Here is a 21,303-nt window from a genome sequence, read left to right as displayed (position 1 = left end):
GATGATTATATTAAGACCACGGCAAATTAACAAGCTAGTTACAACAGTTAACTCACACGTATTTATCGGGGGTGCCCGACTAGTTTCGGACATACCGGAGTCCTTTATCATGAGCTGACTGCTCAGGACGCTAATCGGTCGCGATACGACACATAGTTATGATGGAAACCCCTCACTATACAAAGTTTCGACAGCTGTCATTTTCCAAACTAAAAAATAAAAATAATGTAATAGTCGGTATGTATAATTCAACAAATACTTATTCCCACAATCAAAAAGACTCTATTATCCATCCCAAATAAATAATTAAAAACCACTTCCATTTCCTCATTAATCAGTAGCCAAGTGCAAGCCGATAGTATCTCGACAGTTCAATTTTAAAATCGCAATCCCGCGATATTGGAGAGCTTCATGAAATGTGGGACTAATTAAAAACTGTCATTGTGCAGACGAAACGGAATAAAAGTACCTAGTGAATAACAACGAAGGGTTATAGCCATTGCTTAACTTTCATTATAATTTGATTGTCATATCACGTCATGGTAATGGAAAACATTAGTCAAAACCAAATCTTTAGCAATAAGTTTTGACATTACAACTAAAATCCTACGGTTTAAAATGCCACTCTTATTTACATTCAAATTTTATCGAAATCGGTCCAGCTGCTTTAAGAGTTCTAAATTGTATTGTATGTCATGGAGTTTAACGCTACCCTGAAAATTCGGGAAGTGCCTCAAAATTGAGTTGCAAAAATCCAAACAGAACGACATACAAACAAGAAAAGTGAAAAAAAAAGGAAATCATATACATATCACACAATTTCATAATCTCGTATGTAACTCATAATTTTATGGCTTTATCGGTTTTGATAACGCTCTATTGAAAATACTGAGAACAATAAAAACTGCATTACGTGCACCACACGGCACATTATAAACTATAATGCGATAATATGTGGAGCAAATTGGCTTCAGATAACGGAAGCTGGAAAACTGTTATGTAATATTCACATTTAGGTTTTTACAGATTATTAATGGAAATTGTCTTATCAGACATTTTCAACTGCCTTCAAAACAGGAAAGGTTATCAATTGGTCTGTATTTTTTATATTTTTCCCTTATAACTTCTGACTCGATAGACCGATTTTGTTGATTCTTCTTTCATTTAACGTGAAATAATTCGGGCCGGTTAAAAGTTCACCAGGTTTGGCCAGGCCAGGTAGTTTTAACATAATTATTGAGTAACTCTACACAATCAATCATTTAAATTATTATATTATTATGGTCGGACCACAAATAATTAATTAAAATATGAAGGTAGAACGAGCAACATCTTCTGTCAAGACGAACGCCATCTCAGTCTGCCCGTGACCATGATACCTGCAAAGGTTTCGAAACGTCGGGAACTAAAATCTAAAATTAAACCGCGATAAAATCCGTAAAAGTAGTTTCATTTCAATGTCTAACATTCGCGTAAACCTAAGAAACCACCATTTAAATTAAGTTCTTGTCAAATGCAAATAGGACTCGCGATACTAAATTTACGGTTTACGACCAAATAGGCTAAGGAAAATCGGGTGAATGAGTTTGTAAGCAGTTTGGATCACCTAATATTAGTTCGATGCGCCTTTACGCTAAAAACGACTGAATACATTTTGACGAAATTTGGTATCCCGGTAGCTGAGACTCATGGGCAATTCGTATCACTGTAACGATAAATATCCAGCAAAGACTGCCAAGATAACCGATTGGTATAGGTCACCCAGCTACATACCCACCGAGCATGAAGTGTCGGTGCTTCACAAGCATTCGTGTAATCCACGAACTCTTCTTTTGAGTCTAGGAGTCCTCAAGTGCATTTGACTTGAAAGTTTGCGAGCTGCTTGTTTGACTGATATCAATTTTGAATAACTTAAAGTCCAGGATCATTTATAATGACATTTACGTGTATATAACCGCTGACAAAGGCTAGTAATAAATAAAGACAGCCTACTTCATATAAGAGCTTACACGCGTAGTGATGAAGTTTCAAGGTTTTCTAGACGCGTCCGGTTAGAACCATAGTACTCCTGTATTATTGTAGACAGACAATACGAGGAAATAGTATTGACAAGTCTGCAGTTCTATGCTATTAGATGCTACAACAATAGGTCTAGAATAGACCTAGGTTTCCATTATAGAGACAACTAGCTGTTGCCCGCGACTTCGTCCGCGTGGACTTCAGTTTACAGCGCGGTGGTTCCCGTTTCCATGGGAATGCCGGGATAAATAAGTTAATGTTTTAAATATCTAATCGATGGTTTTCGTGCACTTCAATAACTTAATACCAAAGCGCTTCTAAAAAGTATTGAACAACAATCAAAGTTAACGACATCGACAGATAGTATATCCGAGAAAGAACGACAAAATAAAAACAACTAGCACTAAAAATAACTAGCAAAGATAGTTTAAATAGAACTCTTGCAAACATCTGTGAATGCCATGTCTCTTTTGCAATGTGTAACAAATAGCTTTGTTGTTTTATGCCCATGTGTTGAGCATCGAGCGAGTGACAACAATGAAACAGATGTCTCCAATGTCTTTGTTTGCAACATTGTCTTAAAAGAAAGCTTTGCTCTTCATAAAAAGCTGAAATGTTAAGCGGTTAACTTGGAACGTGCTGTTTAAAAATAATAGTTCGTATGTCGTAGTAAGGCTCTGGGCAGACGGACCGCATTTAAGTACAATACAACGGCAAGTTGCATAGAACTGAAGACCAAACGTGTAGTCCGTGTGCTCACAACTGCATTTAGACTGCACGTTTGGTTTGCAGTTCTATTGCAGTGTGTCAACTGCATTCAAACTTTACTTGAAATGCAATAAAAAACCTTAGAGTGAGAAAAGACTTGGGTGATTGCTTTCGAATTATTTGTATGAATTCCTATGTCGCCTTAGTAAGTAGGTACTAAAACAATAGCGATGGCTACGGGCGCATGTGGTGCGGCCAAATCTTCATTGACCTTCAGAAGTATAGAATGAATTCTGTAACCTGGAATTATAAATAAATGTGAAGTGAGAGTAAGAGTCTTCCAAATTTGATGAAAATACTTGATCTATCTCCGATTAAGTCTGGTTAAACCGCGACCCATTTTTATAATAAAGCTAAAGCCTAAATAGTACCTTATTTGAACATGGCCATAGATAGCTTTTCTCTGTAACTTCCATGTTTTAAACATCCTGTAAAAAAAAGTATTAAATTCTATACACAGGGTGACAGTCACATAAAAAAGAAAACCAAAATTTACGATGTGTACACGTGATATTTTTTCTATATTTTAGTTACTGGCAAACAAAAGTATCGCAGCAGTGCAGATTGGGGACGAACTCCAATATTTGTATGCAGGAATAGTTAGCATGCATAGATTGGATATTCATCAAAAACTTTGATATTTGTACATTTTTTACGTCGTACCTGCTATGTGTAAAGGTAGAAGCTAACAGTTGCATTTCGTCGGGGATGATGAATAATTCCGCGTATCTGACAAATTAAGATTTGACAAAAGGAAGGTAATTCAGTTTTAACTTCCCCTGTTAATCTATATTGTGACTGCTTTTTTAGAGATATGCGGAGTTGTCGTGTATAGTAGGTACGCGGATTTAAACTATCCGGGACGATTTGACGATGCATGAAATATCGTTGTAATACATGGGAGTCCATTGCTACACGGGAAGCCGGTTGGAGCGGGGAATATGTCGTCGTAAGCCGTCATGTATTCAACCCAGAATATAAACTGTGTTTAGAATACATTGCGAACCAGCTTAGTTCTGCTATCAAAACTGTTGTATCATCGCCGGTAATGTATCACACGATGCTTCTTGCATCGACTAAATGAGATTTACGAGTCAATACATAATACAGTAAACAAAACCGAAGTGAAGTATCACTCAAAAAGTTGTCAAAGGAATTTAATCCTTAACACAAGGACGTAAAGCTTGAATGACTTTCGACGAAATAACGATAACTCTGCTATACTGTTTGATTGTAGTTTATTTGTAAGCATCAAAGATGAAACATTTTATTCATGTCATAACATTGTTTAAAGAAGAAAGTAAATTCAACTTTAAAACAAGAGGTCTAAGACTTAAAGTGGTAATAAATCGTTCAGCCTCGTAAATAAAGTATTGTGAATTTGTAGGTTATGGGAATAGGATCGGGATTGCGTGGGAGAGCGAATTAAGTGTCTTGATACAGTAATGTGGAGGCAAAGAGTAAAGAGCCAGCAGAGGTGAGACATCATACAACAGTTCAATACTAGGCAGAGACCGAAGGTGCATAAAGATTTTAATAAACGACTCACGGGTTTTACAAACATTCAAGTCATATGAGACTCAGGAAGCATTCGTAGATCACACAAATGTTTGACCTACGAGGGTATAGAAAATAGGCCGTGAACGACATGAGTTACATCGCACCTTCACTAATATTATAGCTAAAGAGTTGGTTTGTTTGTTTGAATGAGCTAATCTCGGGATCTGTTGGTCCGATAGAAAACATTTTTAGTGTTAACAAATTTATAATTAATTCTTATGGATTGGATTCATAAACAATTTGATTTTATTTCTTCAATTTCGTCTATTTATTTTTTTCAGCGACAATTGTTATGTCAATTCAATTCTGTAAGTATATTTGCTTCTGTGATCTTGTTAACTCTATGTTAGTGTACCGTTTCCTACAGTGAGTTAAAGTTTGAGTTTATACGGAAGTTATCTCCTTTGGATTTGTGTCTTCCATTTTAATTAGTAGCTGCAGAGTTTTAGAGCTTATGTTGACAGATAACGGCTGTAACTACTTGGTACAGAGGATGCTTTCTCTGAAACTGTATCTTGGATGAATGAGTGGCAGATCAGTTAATAAGGAAGGACTGGATGAGGTGCAACTTGGGGGAAGATTATGACCAACAGTGGATCGCGATAATCAGAGTTGATGGTCTGATTAATATTAATTTATTTTATGAAATATAATGGAGGACTTACAGCTAAAAAAGAAACTTAAGCTGTAGCCAATAATAAGTCCGTATTTATAAATTACAGAGTAAAAAGGAAAACCTATGATGATCTATGCTCATAGTTTCTCTAAATAGCAAGAGGGACTTGCCCAGCACTGGGACAAGTATTGGTTATTATTCTCTCTACCCAATCAACACACACCCTTGATATTTTTTTTATGTAGCCTGCTTTAGATCGCACTGCTGGCAACGAGGCCGTCCGCGACGAAGGTGGTGTGAAGATCTAGTCAAATACGCAAGGCGCACGCGGCCGGAACTTGCACAAAATAGAGAAGTGTGGAAGAGTAAGGGGGAGGCCTTTGCCCAGCAGTGGGATATATTTAATCGAACATAAAATCTATAATAAAGACAACAGATAAATAAAATGAAAATCTCATTTTATTAAGTACAAGAATAAGATAAGTACTTAATAATGATTACCTTATAAATAACAGCACTTAGAGACTCACTCAAACGATACTCAGCTGTCTATTTATAATTTTACGATACAAACCAACGTAGGTTAAGTCAACAGTTCATAACACGAGCTGAAGTGGTTAACACAAATAAATATCCAAAAACAACGGCCGGTTTATTTATACTTTCAAGTAGTTAAGTAGCTTCGTGATTCGTGCTCTCAACAATTTTGATTGAAAAAGTTTCTATTTGGTGAATATGACCGTAGTTTGCCAGTTTTTAATTTTGGATTTTTGGATTTTTGAATACCAGGTAAAGGTCCACTGTTCGGTAGTCTGTTGTAATTTAGGGAAACTTGAAGTGACCCATTACAAGTGACAATAAAGTATTTGGATGCGACTTGGACTAATTAAGGAATTTTATCATTATGTCGCAGGGGTTTCACAAATATTCAAGTCTCATGCAGTTGACTCAGGACAACCAGTTTTAGATCAACAAATGCTTATCCTACGCGAGGATCGAACCTGTAGAACATCGCGCAGTGAGTTAAACATGGTGTCCTATAGTCAGATGAGTCAGTCTTCATATCCAATGCCGAAATTCATCTTTAATAAAAAAATCAAACTAAAAAGAAATCTCTTTATCCGTTCAAGAACTCTGCGACAGAAAGAAAGCGTCTTACAGATAGTTAACTTTTGCGTCGGGTGTTAAAAAGAGAGTGATAGTCAGTTTGTCATCGCCACCATTCCTTTTGGAATGTTATTTTAGATCCAAGTCTTCCAAGTGAGACGACCATTTCTTGTTTGTTTTATATCGGGCGCCTCTCCAAATATAGGCACATAATTCATGTTTACGATGACAAGTACATTAACTCGTTATAACCTCTTGTTTATATTACGGGAGACATTTTTATATTAGTGGCTTCCAAATTAGTAAAGCTTGTAAGATGTGTCGAATAATTTTAGAGACCAAAAGAGTTAATGATACTTTTCATTAATTATGACACCTAAGCTTTGTGTTTGAAATCAGAGCTTATTAAATTAATAAGATCTAATTTTAGCCAGAAAAGGCTTCTTTCCATCTAGACACATATAGGTAAAACAGGAACGTTGATCATCGCCTTAACATAATATATTGGTAATTACAATTTCCTATTTCTAAGACACAATTTCCAAGGCGTAGAGTAATATATGACTTACCGTCAGTATTATTAAATTACAACTTTATAAACTCATGTACAGAAACAAATTCATTCACTGCACTGCTACAAGAACACCATAACTTCAAGTATAAGATAGTCATACAATATTATAAAACACTAGCTATAGCCACAAACAGAAAATGATCCCACGGGAGCATAAAAGCTATCTATGAGCTAATCCAGTTTATAAACTATCCGTGTACCAAATTTCGTCCAAATCCTTTCAGTGGTTTTGGCGTGAGAGAGTAGCAAACACCTATCCATACTTACTAACTTTCGCATTTATAATATTAGTACGATGGCTACCTACTCTTCCCTTCATCTCAAAAACGAATAAAACAACAAGTACAGGTTACACACGATAATTACGTACCCAACGCGGAAATATGTCCGAATTATTACCTACATCGTAAAGTACACGTATTGCGTAAATCATGGGCGATGCGGCGCGGTGTACCCCAAGGCCTTGTGCTTGGACCTACTGCATTGTAACGTGTAACGGCATTCAATACTTTGTTATGTTGCGTAATATTAATATCAGTGTACTATTCTGTGTGATAAAGGTAAGATTGGATTTATTAAATCTGTTTGAAATATGCATTTCTTAGGTTGTATTTGGAGACGAAAGAAAGATGATATTGTTGTTTTTGGAGTACTGTGAGAAGACTGATTGAAAGAGCTATAAACTCATTTGTATTTGTTATTTTATTATTATTTTGTGTTAATGTTCTTTTTGATCAAATCAGAACAAATTACCTGTCGTTCAAAATTTAGTACTAATGCAGGTGAAATTTTTTACACAAAACCAATCCTATTATGAAAGTATTCTATTTTTGTTTCTAATATTGATGAAACTCTTGACAAAAATGTCAAGGCATACAATTCTTTCAACCTAATAAGTGAATCCACAATCATTTGGGCCTAGTAAATACAACAATCTACCCACAAATGTATTAGTTTATAACATGTTTTAAGTAAGTCATAATCGTCTCCCAAATGAGATGATATCCATCAAAAGGGAGTGACAATTTCATTCAATTTTCTGATAAAAGTAACATCCAAGCCTTTGTCCCACTTAACTTCTATCTAACATTTTTATCTGACCGCTCAAATCTAAAAAGGGTTAGTGTACTTTTGTTTTAAATGATGTACTAATGCTATGGATTTTCGTGAAGAATATTTAACGTTTTAAACAGATGCCATTCATATACCTCCTTTTCTAGTTATTTTAAGATGCAAATTATTTGAAAAGCACTTTATACAGATTTAGATCTGGCCTATCACCATATTTTTGGATTAGTTTTGATTTTTGAGACACCCTGTGTACTTAATGTTGTAAGGTATCGGAAACGCCGTCAGATGCCTGAGGCTTACACCCAGACACGACCAAGTTGGACATCAACCATAATATAAACAGAAGAAGATCGGAGCCTAGTGTGAATCTCATTCAATATTAACCTCACTGGAAGGCAAAATCCTTCTATCAATTCGTGAATCATATTAACATAATATGTTAAATAGATAATCTTACACTTCAAAATAGCAATTATATTTATCGATAACATATGTAGGTAAAATAGATAAATACGTGATTATTGTCAAGTCAAATGTAGGTCAAGCAGGTAGTGTTAACGCAATGCAGTGCTATAAAATGCTTGCATTTGTGTTTTGCTGTTTTTTTCCTTTAACAATTACTAATAACTATTACCAATAATACTTATAGAAATGTAAAGTTTTATTGCAATAACAGAAACCAAATAGATATAATGAGGATTATAATGTATGTCTTTTGAATATTTTTTTGTAGTAAAGGGATGTTTGTACTTTAGATAGGAATTAAAAATGTGAAATAGTAAAAATTAACTAACAGACATTTATTTTCTCGTTTTCTGACTTGTGCACAAAGCCTCACACTTACTTAATATTTTTTTATTGGTCAAGAGACACATGGTACGATAATTAATTCGATACAAAATCTAAAAACTACCTAGACCTAGTTAACAGACTTATTAGCACCTACTTGGAACCATTTTGCCTGCAATAAAAATAATTAACACTAACTTGTAACCTGACACGCTGATTATGACATATAAAGTATACTTTCGTCTACCTTTTTTTCCAAAACACACCAAAAGACACAAACCGCAGCTGAACAATACTAAATACAATATTTATAAAACAACGCGCTCACTAAAATAAAGTGTAAAATGGTTTCGATAAAATTAGAACATAACCAGCCTCATAATTCATTTCGTCCGGTGGTTTACATTATAATGGAAAAATTAGCCTATCTTACTAGGTCAGCTGTAAACATTGCCCAAACAGCCGTATCTACGCGAATCAAACGCCTTGTTATAATCATGAAATCGGCAGTTTGATCGACTTATAGTAGCGATAATAACTATGACCGTTGACTGAAAAAAAAACGAAAGATGAAATCTTGCCTGACAGCATTGTATTCGAATTCATGTACAAATAAATTATCACTTCCTAAAGACGGTTTAAGAACGGCTTAATGCATTTGAGGTTCTTTATTCCAAATGGGAAATCATCAAAGGACTCCTCCCACTTTAGGCTGATTATAACCCACCCATGTTCCTTCAATTGCTCTTCGTGTACCGGGGCCACGGGAACCCTTTCGGACAGTCCCGCTGCCCCGGCAAGCATCAACTATTGGGCTCCACAGAGCTTGCTGACTTCTCTTTGAGGCGAGCGTGGAACAGCCAATACCACCTGGCTGTATGTATAACAAACATATACTGTGCATTAACTAAAGAAGAAGAAGAAAACCACAATATCGGCAGTTTGATCGATACAAAGTAGTTGGAAGTTACGTAAACTAAGTCGATTACCTACTTTGTCGTGTATGAGATTCTGAGATGTAACGAGATTACGCGGAAATATGGGAGTTGATGCTTGAATGGAGATTGTATGAAAATGAATGCTTTTAATGTTTCATTGATTCGTGGATGGGAAATCTGAGTTTTAAGCTATTGCTATCGCAGGCCTTGAGCGCGGGGACTAAATCCAGAAATTCCGTAACGAAAAAACCTCACGCTCCCCACTCTGACGGGCACGGAGGTGTGGCTTGAAGGCCGTGCATCGTCTAACGTCGTGTCAGTTCGCAGTCTTCGACACGGCGCTGTGTGTCATGCGATTAGACGTATTGTACGACTTTACGGAACTCGCCCGAATCGAGACGACCTGCTCCGAAATCGGACGAATACATAATCAGCTGTTTGTGAGAAAGTATATAGGTGTATAAGTATTTATGCAATAGCTTTACCGCGGCAGTCCCCGAGTGCTACACGTTTTTTTTAATCCTGGAACTTTGTTAATCCTGATGTTCCTGATATTCGCAAGCATTTTAATGATGACCTTTTGAACATTAGATAGATAATCGTTTATTATTAACTAATTTAATTTAAATTAGTTCGTTTTTTTTATTTGGAGCAATACAAAAGGAAATGCTTTACAAATAACTAAATAGAACACATTTTGTGAATCACCAAGGCACTGTACTTGGTCCATAATAAACTTTCTATAAGGTTTAATTGCATGTTATATGTTACATGAGATATGTCTCAATAACATATTATGTAATGAAAAACAATCGCCACGTAATGCGGAGAAAACATACATGACAAAAAATATATGTTAGTTAATTCATAACATAATTGGTACTCGTATTAAGCACGCTACTAATTATAAGTCCATTTGTTCAGGTAAATAGTTAGCATAGCAATGTATAATTATGTATAGCAAAAAGTTAGGTTTTTTTGCACTTCATAATACGTAGCTGTTTCTTATTTACAAGACAACGTATGTATTTACGTATATAAAGATATTTTTTTTATTGAAATTGACTAAGAAAACTAATTAACTAATTTGACTCGAATAAGTTAAAAGCGAAAATGAAATGAAAATTGTCTACACTCATCGCTTTTTCTTTGAACCCCTCAAAAACCGACAAAATAAACAGAACACGTTGTACACAATTAAGAATATCTCAAATATGACGTAACAAATGTATTAATTCGAACCCTCAGAATCCTATCGACCCCTTTCAAAAAAATATCCACGTGCCCAAACTCACCCCAAGAATAAATTTATCTAAATAACTGTCTGAAAAGATCCTGTGGGGGTCCGCCTAAAGTGTGTCAAGGTTACATGCAACTGCCGTAGTACGGAACACTTTTAAACCCAAAATATGAAACATTTCAAGCATGCCAGTATTGTTTGTTTAGGACTGTATAATTAAGTGCAAGTATAAATATACCTATCTGACAATCAGTGAAGGAGAACATCGTATCTTGCGTGATCCATAGCGTCTTATTCTATATCTATAAAGATGTTATTGTGCTTAGGAGTTTGAATGTCTGTGAAACCTGTTGCGATACTTGCAAGGATTAAATCACTTGCGGAAGGCATTATTTTCTTTAGATAATATTGTTTTTACAAGAAAAACATACAACCGACTGCAAATAAACAATTTACTGAGCGAATCTTGTCTAGGGGAGCTCGTGGCTAAGCTATAACCGCATAAGTGATTCGATCACAGGTTAAGCTATGCTTGACGCGGTTGGTCCGTAGATGGGTGACCATCTTTGTCATAACGAGTTCCTCCGTGTTTCGGAAGGCACGTTAAATTGTGGGTCCCGGCTGTTATTCCTAGATCTTTGACAGTCGTTACAGGTAGTCAGAAGCTTGAAAAAGTCTGACAGCCAGTCTATCCAAGGGGTATCGTGTTGCCCAGGTAACTGGGTTAAGGAGGTCAGATAGGCAGTCGCTCCTTGTAAAACACTGGTACCTAGCTGAAACCGGTTGGACTGGTAGCCGACCCCAACATAGTTGGGGAAAGGCTAGGCCAATGATGACTGAGAGAATCTTGTTAATTTTTATGGGACCAAATCTAGATAATCGATTTATACAGTGCGTTGTTCTGCGGTAACAAACATTAAAAAAGAAATATACCAACGAATTGAGAAACTCGTTCTCCTTAAAGTCGATTGAAAATAATACTGTTTTCCAAAAATTTAGGTTTTCGTACCGTTCTTTCTGCAGAAAATTACCCCCACATTGCTTTGGCTAATAACCCCTCTTCACCGAATATAACATCTTATGATTTTGATAAATTCCCATCCCTGTCACACTTTTACAATTTCCCTAATGAGTGATTGGAACAGCAATACTCTGTGCACATACAAGTTTACTCCGCTTTGAGATTTAGGCTACGATAGTAGCACAACAATTATATCAGTGAGCAGATAAGGTTTGTTTGTAAATATGTGTAAATATCGATATGTAGGTAATGGTTATGGTAATGTAACAATGTGTACAATGTAGTTCAACATTCGGGAAAGTTTATTTTATTTGTCGTAGGTCATTAGTCCGATAGGTATGGTCAAAGTTTGAGATAAAGACAAGCTCAAATTCTGAAGGTAGGATATAAAGTCTATTGTCAAATAAGTTTAGATGCTTTTCGAAAAAGAGTTTCTATTATTCTATTTTTAAAAGGTTTCCGAGATAGGTAACCGATTGATGCGTTTCTAAAAGTTGAGGTTTTAAGTCCTTTCTAAATGTTAAAAATTGAAGCAGAGCTAAGTAAATTATTGATTAGAATCATTCACAATCGGAAAGGAAGTATGATGTCAAAAGCTATCAATATAATTAACCTTTGCATTCAAATGAGAGTGGCAATAATGAAATAATATACTTATAATATTGTCTTTATTTGCGAATATACGAACTTACAGTAAATAAGATGTCGCAAAAGGTTGGACCTTTTGCGATATCTATATTTGCACCGTTGCCAGTGCCGCATTGAGGATTCAACTTTATTTCATCTCCCGAAACATAACAGGGTTCTGTCTCCTTAGAGGGCCCGGACGAAATGAGGCCAAGGCCACCCGCGGCTTGGCCTTGTTTAGGGATCTAACCGGGATAACATACAGTAATTTAATATTTGGACTGTACTTTTACGTCATATATACTTTTGTTAGTAGATAGTATTAGACCTTTATACGTCTTAAAGTAATATTATAACAATAAGGTATTTAGCGAAAAAAACAGTTGAGTCCGTCAGACAGATTTCAATTGAAATTGATTCAAATCAGATTTTAAATGAAGGGAATACAATAATTTCCTGTGACGTCACATACCAGTACACTTTTTACTAGCAAGTGATATTGCTAGCCCCACTACCAAACATTTCATCATCTTAAGTGTTTTTAATATTCCTTACTTTCGAATGATGTGATAAAAAAAAAAAATTTTCAACATCTTCCCGACGATCTAAACATAATTTATATTATTGGATTTAGTCGAACATCCTTTTTGGAAGAGTGACTACAAGGTGTAATCCACAGTATCTCTCCCATAATTGCAATAATATTATCTACTTTAAGGGAAGATGGCATGTCCTTCGAAACGACGAAAAAAAAAGTTTCAATTTCATTTGCAACTGACCTTCATTTTAAACATTTTAATTTTTATAATTGTAATAATGTTAGTAGATCAACAGTAGCGTGAACAAAATAGTGAAAACAGCTATATTCCCACGTTGTATTGTTAACATTCTTGTTACTGGATATCTTCAGGCAAATAGAAAAAAGTATACTACAAAAGCAACAAATAGAAATCAAAAGCATGATAGTAGAAAATAGTCTGGTTTAATAAGATGTTGAATAATTTTCCAATAGGCTACATATTGAAAACTATTGATTTTTTTAAAGACTTAAAATTATCAAGAGTTTGTGTGGTCCATAAACGCTTGTCCCGAGTCTGGGTGTCTGTGCATGTGAATTTAATGATAGCGTCATAAATTACGTATTGCAGTGTATGGTCGATGCTCTACATTCATATATCATACAGCATGTACTCAATTATACATATATTCGATTTTTCTTTGATCATAATCAGTATTAGACCAGCATTAATTTGTTCCATGCATTCCTCTCTCATGTAACGTCCTTACAGCAGAAGTCATCTTTAAGAAAAAAATTCTGCTGATAAGACTCTCGTAATACTATTGGAAAATGTAAAAACTTTTCAAACAAATCTAATAAGAATTAAACCAGATTACATTTTACTACAAAGCATGTCTGACCAAGTTTAAATGAGTTTTATAATCTCGTAAAATTACATTTCTTTCTCCTATTTTTCTTTGACACAACTTCTTTTTTCGATTACGTAAACTTGGTCAGATATGAGTTTAGCTAAGTTAAGCAATAAGTTGATAAAGCAAGTTATTAATTTATGTTTTTGTTGATGATGATATTAACGCCCATTAAAGCCAATAATTCAATGCCAGCCCTCAACCAACCTGAATAAAACAAAAGAAAATTAATGAATAACACAAATTTTGAATTACTTTAGAGATGAGATGTCATATTTATGTTAAAAGTCTAAAACGATATTTGGAAGAGTTAAGACGGTCAAACCGTTTGTTTATACACGTAGATGGTTGCGGTCTAACTAAAACTTGAGAGTTTGAGTTAAACGATTTGGTCATATCAGGGGCTTTTAGAAGACAGGCAATATAAAGGCAAATACAGGTCCGAGTTTTAGGGATTTCGCATTAAACCTGACCGAAATAGTATAAGAAATTTTCTTGTAAAATAATAACAACTATTAAAAGAATAAAAATCATCATTATGCTTGTTCTATATTTTCGCTAATATTGACAACTTTAAAAAGAGTATCTACCGCATTTTATCTAAGTGCAAATTTCGACTAACCAAATACTATAATAAGAATATTCAATGTAATCTCGTAATGTTAAGTCATTGTTGTATTGCGTTATTACGCATCTTCATAAGTTACAAGATACCAAATAACCATTATAAACATAAAAGCACTTCAATAAAATAATCATAAAACCCATCGAAGACGTGTGTTATCAAACCAATAGCAGGAAAGTGTATCAATAACCGATATACTTATTTAATACATACAAACAAACATACACGATGAACAACGTATGATCTGTCATCAATTGTAATCGATCAATTTGCACACAGGACAATATTATGTCAATATTTTAATGAATAAATTATGCGAGAAACGTAATGACGATTTAATGTTGGTATAAAACAATAAAACATTTTTTTTATTGCCTTTGAGTAAATACGAAGAGTAGTTATTACTTAGATCAAATACTAGGATAAAAATACTAAGCTTAGATGGAAAATTTATACGTAATTACAATTTATTATGTATTGTTTAAAACTACATATTTTATACCTACACAACGCGAGTATTCAATAGGAATAGGTAGTATGGTGTAACAGCTTTCGTTCTAGTACTATAGATGATATTACGATTCAATCTAGATAGGCCAGTGAGTAACAGGTACGCTCACTTGCCACAGCATCCGAGTACATCCGAAACGAGTACCTACATAACTAGACCCGCTATCCAGTGGTCCTCGCAACCTTACACCACTTGCATAATACTAGGTGGATTAATCAGTAGGTTCTAGGTACATCACTTACCGTGCAGAGGAGGCGAGACCACGAATCAGCAGCTTGCACTCGATTGCAGCATCACTAACGGACCACACTCACTCGCGAAATATATATACCACAAACAAAAAACTCAACGGTGCCCAAACCCGTTCTCACCACGAAGCACACCACACTTGTTGCAAAACTAAAGTCGTTTAACACACACTAATTTAAACGAAAATACGTTCTGTCGTTTTATAATCGATATTTTTTAACTCTTCTCCTCTCTACTATTGTTCACAAAACAAACTCGATCACACGAATCAATACTTTGTAAAACTTTTCTCTAAATAAAAGCCCAAGTTTGTTTAATTGTTTGGTTTTATATTTTTTATTTAGTAAAATAAATTATAATTATTTAAGTGATCTGTCAATGCTCAGTCAGCCACCTCAGCTGTGCGCGCTTGCGCGGAGCGACAGTAACAACAACGCCACCTGCCAGCGCAAGCTATACTGACATAACCGGTGACGGGCGGGCGGGACCGCCGACCGATGTTGCCGTGCATGAAAATAAAACCTTCAAAACGCCGAATTGCCATATAAAACAACGGCAATAATATTTTATAGCGGAACCTCTCCCCTTTAAATTACAAAATTAACTACAATTAATTTAAACATGCAACAAATGCTCTGATGTTGCATAATTGGTCGATTTATAAAGTTTTCGACAAACTATTTCAAAGCTCGAACCGTCTACCATAAAGCTTCGAAAAAATCCTTCTTACTAACATCCGGCCAAGCCATCGCGATGACAATTTCATTCATTTCATTTGGTACGAAATTCGAAAAGCGATTTAAAATAAAAGAAAAAAATATATCATGTATCTATCAAAAAAGAGGAAAATTTTGTTATTGTAGATTTAACCACCAATGTCTTTCAAATTGTCGTCGTTTTTATTAACAGTTTTACCGTTAATTTTTCTCTTAAAATTTAGTGACTATTATATTAGTTCGTTTCTTATTCTAAAGATAATTAATTGTATGTGTGAAATGTCACATTGAATGAGCTTCGAAGTGGATCGGTACTCGTCTGCGTGGGCACATATCGCCCTTTGTGCGGATCTCACATGGGCTACGGAACCTCCCGATGAATTCATAATAGCTAATCAGGTATTCCCCTGAAGAAAAATGCCATATTTTCTAGGATATTTGACAAAACGTCTTTTAAAGTAGTATTTTGCACCCAAGGAGGTTCTAAATAAGGTTTCTTGGTTTTCAGCGTCTCTGGGCACAGCACTGTCGTGTGTCGCAAGTACTACAAGACACATCATTGGAATCACAAAGTTTGCAAACAAATAATCAATGCGAATTAACAGGTAACCATTTGGAACAGCTTTTTAACTAATCTGGGTGATTTTTGCCATAAATGTAACGGTTTCCAGGTGATTTTGACGTTTAAGTAGGTAGTCTCGCGAAACCTATAGGAGCCCTAAGTGATGCCCAAGTCAATCTTCTCGTGCTGCCTCAGGCTATTGTGAGGAAGTCAAAATGTATTCTACTGAAGCTCATTTGTAGAAACTTTGAGGGATACCAGATTCGTGAATAAGACACAAAATGCTAATCTTCTATCTTCCACAGCAAATTAGTAGCCTTGTTAATATTGTCTTGCTAAAACACAATTTAGACCTGGTGTATTGGCATTGATCATCGCAAAATTCAGTCTGTGTCTTTTTCGTAGAACTAAATTGATTATTTCCAAAAGTCTTAGGATCTGTACGCTTAAATTCCTAATATCCATTTCACAAGTTACTAGCATAGCTCTATAAGTTACGTTGCGGAAACGCATTATTCTAACAAAAACCTACATGGGTTGTAGATAATAAACGTGCAATATCAAGCCAAAGCCAAGAAAATGGAAGCAGTAGTGGCAGAAGAAGTGTGAAAGACGTGATACCAGAGTCAAGATTGGCACAATTCTATGGAAATTTTTATTACGACGAAGTCAGGTAGTCCATTTGTCTTGTTACCAAAGGTTTGGTCTAAAAATACATCTGCTAAACGACAAGGGGAGAATTTAGTACGTGTGGCGTTTTTCCAGGACTTTCTGTCATTTGCTCCATAATGTAATGTAGATATCTGATTTGCTAAAGTAGTTTTGACTCTTAATTCCATGAGGCGATATCAGCTGACACATACTTGAGGCTACTTGAAATTTTACTCACTTTTGACGTAGATTTAACTAGATTATACTTTCCGTACAAGAATACGGGTGTCGGGGTGTCCTTACGGTTCTATAACCGAATTTTTGCATGAAGGTGCAGGTGCAGGTCCAAATATTGGAATCTCGAAACGCCAACCTGCAGTGAGCCAGCGTAATGATAACTCCTTTCCTATATGGGAAGATGCCTGGGCCCTCTGATGCAGAGGGATATTTATTCTGCGAGTTTCCTTACTATATCCAAAAATATGATAGCTTTTGTTACATCAATATTTTTTTTGTCTTCTTAGAGAGAAATGTTATACAAGTACGAATGAAAAGACGAACTTGCGAGGGTATAACGGACAGGGCTGCGAGAATTCTGACCTCACGGAATGCTGGATGCTGCCTGAGGTTACTATCTCCTTATATAAGCTTTTTACCTTTATTTGCATCAATGACGGAATCTGCGGATATCGGACCAGGTGTCTGGGTGAATCTTGGAAGAGGCCTTGTCCAGCAGTGGAACGCGATAGGCTGAATTTTTTTTTTGTTACTAAGAGTTAGTGTTAGGAATCTTAAATCTTGCCTTTTTAACATCTCCAAAAGTAAGCGGACTTCGTGACTCGGTCGCACACTTGACCGTGCAACCGAGACTGGAACAGAAGGTGCCTAGGTGGTAGAATGACTTACATGCATACTAAATGGGTCTACCATGCTCAAGTGTATGGATAGGACGCGGTCTCAGACAACTGCAATAGTATTACCTACTTCAAGAGGTGGTGATAAAACTTCTGGTTTGAGATGGCTCTGAAAAAGGATTAAGGAAATCTGTATTGCCCTGCAGTGGAAAGATTGCCACATAATTTTGGACAGGGTCAGAGACCCTTCGTTCTCTGATATAAAAATTGACCCTGGTGGATAGAGGCGTTTTTTTCACAAAGTCTTGTGTGTTCCAGGTGGAGTACTGGTTTCGCAAGTTGGTAGACGAGTCGTCCGAGCGCAACATGTTTCCGCGCCGCCGTCGCCAGTACAGGATGCTGCCCGACGAAGATTTGTGCGTCCATCCATCTATTGTCACTTTTAAGTTATACTTATCTTTGACAAGATTCCTCATTGACTCTGAACCTTCCATGAGAAAAGCATATGGAGTTTAACTTAGACTTAGCTCTGAACAAGAGTTTTAGTATTCCATTTGTCATTTTTCATCATATTCACCTTTGGACCTCAGTAGACGTCAAGACCTTTAGAAATACATGTATAGAATAGGGTTTTCGCAAGACTCACCTTTTGTACCAAATGAAGTATACCTATCTACTAAATGACTGTATTCAAGCTCAGGAAGCCGTACCTGAATGCAACCGCGATGGCTTATACCTACCGTTTGTCCTAGTAAGTCTGTATTTAGTTTTGCAAACTTTAGAATTTACTGGTTTATGAAGAAGCTCTATAATATTTTTTCTACACACAAGATTTCTTTTAAGCCGGTAAATTGAACCCCAGTATCTCGGTGTAATGACGTAATTTCAGCCGTGCAGCTAGTCATGGAAATCATTGGTACCGACAACTTTATCAGATGATTGCACTTAGATACTAGTGGTACAGGTACCAAATTTCCCGAGTAGTGGAATTAATTATCACCGATCGGCAGCTAGCGAGCGCTGGGGCCCGAGTGGGGCGCGGGCCGCGGGCGAGGAGGCGGCGCTGGCCGCGCGCGTGCTGAGCGTGCGGGCGCTGTGGGCCCCCGCGCCCCCGCGCGCGCCCCCACACGCGCCGCGCGCGCCCAGCCCGCCCGCCGTGTCGCGCAAGATGCGCGCTCGCCGCCGCCAGCCGCGCCGGCTCACCGCGCTCGCGCCGCCGCCGCCCTCCTACTGCCTCGACGTACCTGCACAACTCTTCTGCGACCCGACGTGCAAAGTACGTTCCATGACGTCTTTATCGAACTAATCGCTCAAATATACCATCGAAAAGGAATTTCTAACCTATCAATTTCGTTACTCCCCCATATTTATGTTAAAAAATCTTGATATTATCAACCTTTGTACCTGGTGCAAAGATTAAATCAAGTCTTGTATTATTCCAGTTCCAATTCGATCCGCCGCGGCCTCCTCAGCTGACGGAGTGCCAGCGCGCCATGGGCCGACTGTCGGCGAGCGTGCAGGCGGTGATGCGCGCGTCTGCCGCGCGGTGCCCGCCCTACCGCGGCACCAACGTGAGCCGCTACGCGCCCACCGGCCAGCGCCCGGCGCGCTGCCCCGACCGCCGCTATGGGGTGTGGTGGCCGCGCGACCACCCCTCGCCCCGGCTGGACCACAGGTTCCATCTCACACACGTCCACCACACCTCCGCCCCCTCCGGGTCGAAGGCGCCCACCAGGACGGAGCCCGAAGAGGGCAAGACAGAGGAACTTCCAGAGGAGAAGGAAAGCACCAGCAGTACCAACGAACAGGCCCTGGTGTCTACATCCGAGCCGCAAACGTCACAAGCTGACAAACCGGAAAGTCCAAAGACCCAAGACAAAATCGTAGCTGATGGCCAGCTACCGTCGACAAGCGCGGCCGCTATGGACACAGGACTTAGGAAGAAACGTCTATACAGCACAGTGCTCAGTATGAGCGCGCCGGCGCCGATCGGGCTCACCCCGGTCGTCAGGCTGGCACAGAAACTCGTCACTCCCGGCCTACTCAAACTGAATCCAAAGATGGTGCTTCCTGGAACAAGAGTTCGCCCACCGAATGTAGATCACAAATTCGAAGAACTCGAAAAAGAAGCCCTGGAACAGTACAAGGCGTCTGACGAAAGTATAGACACCAAGTTTCGAGAACTAGAAAAGCAGGCTGTTGAACAATACAGCACGAGCAACAGCAACACCAGCTGCAGTAGTGGAAATTCAGCAGAGAAGCGAGCCTCCAGCTCTCCCTCCGAGAGCGACACGAAGACCAAGCAGCCGGCAAAATTTCATAAAGAGAAACCGGTCGACAGCGTCGTGATATATTCACAAAATTTTCCCGACCTGAATTCGAAGGGGCAGACGTCGAGTGTTATGAATTTAAAAAACTTCCACACCCCCCCGAGGGGGGAAAAAAAGGAGCAAACCCATAGACCGAGTAAGAACTTGCGGTGTTTGAAAAGCGAGTCGCAGCGGGCAGCGTCCGACACGGACTACGAGGCGCGCGAGAACATGAAGGGCACCCACAAGGGGCCCGTGCGGTGGACGTTGCACGTGGTGCCGCCCAAGAAGCGGCACCTCACGCTGTGCGTGTCCGACTTCTCGTCCGACGAGGACCTGGACGACGGCAGCGTGTCCATGAAGGACGCCGGGCCGTGCATCAAGAACCACGCGGCCGGCAAGGCCAAGCTGTCGGCGCACGGCGGCGGCGACCTGCACCCCATCATGAGGAAGACGTAGCAGGTTGCTGCGCATCCCCACACGATTGCTACTCTTTTATTTTTACGGTTTACACGCACTCCCGCCACTGACAGTTGAACAGCAGTGGTCAATTGTGAATTGTGGCCTGTAGCCGGCCAACAAGCCTAGCGCACCCCGAGCTACATGTCCAATAAGTAAATTCATTTGTGTGTGGCGTACTGATATATTTTTGACTGTTTTATATGATGCGTCCGTCAACTTTTAGTGGTCGGAGCCAGTTTTTGATATAATTATTGCTGTGAATGGAGTTTTAGTGGGATCCCTCGCAGACCTGTATCGAACAATGTCGTGACCGGCGTGAACCGTGTTCCGATAAAGCTGTTTTAGCAATGTGCTTAATTTTACTAGTCATAAATGCTTTGTATATATATTTTTGTATTTTTGACTTTATTATTGAATAAGAAAAATAATTTCAGTTCATAAAAAAGGTTAACAGTACAAAAATTGACTTCTTTAGGTATTTAACGAGAGAACAAATAAATTTTATATGAATTGTTCAAACTTCAGGGTGTTATTTGCTAGCAATAGCACAGAAGGACGGACCTATAGGTGTAAACAAATTCAAAATTGAGAAAAAATTGAAAAACA

General features: G+C 37.9%; 2 protein-coding genes across 2 annotated transcripts in view; one reads left to right on the top strand and one right to left on the bottom strand.

The window, feature by feature from the left end:
- The window catches only part of LOC113494252, an 84,680-nt gene extending 68,727 nt beyond the window's left edge, over positions 1-15,953 (bottom strand). Inside the window, exon 1 of the mRNA XM_026872512.1 lies at positions 15,137-15,953. The gene's annotated coding sequence lies outside the window, so the exon portion shown is untranslated. The remainder of the gene's footprint in view (positions 1-15,136) is intronic.
- On the top strand, positions 15,950-21,216 carry LOC113494255. Its single transcript, XM_026872514.1, has 7 exons — positions 15,950-16,258; positions 16,368-16,464; positions 16,965-17,094; positions 17,597-17,699; positions 18,245-18,342; positions 18,941-19,202; positions 19,369-21,216. Exons 1-7 carry the CDS (start codon positions 16,151-16,153, stop codon positions 20,692-20,694), a joined length of 2,124 nt encoding a protein of 707 aa, XP_026728315.1. The 5' UTR covers positions 15,950-16,150; the 3' UTR covers positions 20,695-21,216.
- The last annotated feature ends 87 nt before the right edge of the window (positions 21,217-21,303 follow it).

This window comes from Trichoplusia ni, chromosome 5 (assembly GCF_003590095.1).
Source record: "Trichoplusia ni isolate ovarian cell line Hi5 chromosome 5, tn1, whole genome shotgun sequence".
Lineage (NCBI taxonomy): Eukaryota > Metazoa > Arthropoda > Insecta > Lepidoptera > Noctuidae > Trichoplusia > Trichoplusia ni.
This window is presented reverse-complemented; position numbering and strand designations above follow the sequence as displayed.

What these genes read in the sequence shown, in the direction of transcription:
- LOC113494255 (XM_026872514.1), top strand. Translation starts at nt 16,151, where the DNA reads ATGAGCTTCGAAGTGGATCGGTACTCGTCTGCGTGGGCACATATCGCC. An exon ending in AATGCTGGATGCTGCCTGAG is followed by an intron (nt 17,700 to 18,244) that starts GTTACTATCTCC and finishes TGTGTGTTCCAG; the next exon opens with GTGGAGTACTGGTTTCGCAA. An exon ending in ATGCTGCCCGACGAAGATTT is followed by an intron (nt 18,343 to 18,940) that starts GTGCGTCCATCC and finishes ATCGGCAGCTAG; the next exon opens with CGAGCGCTGGGGCCCGAGTG.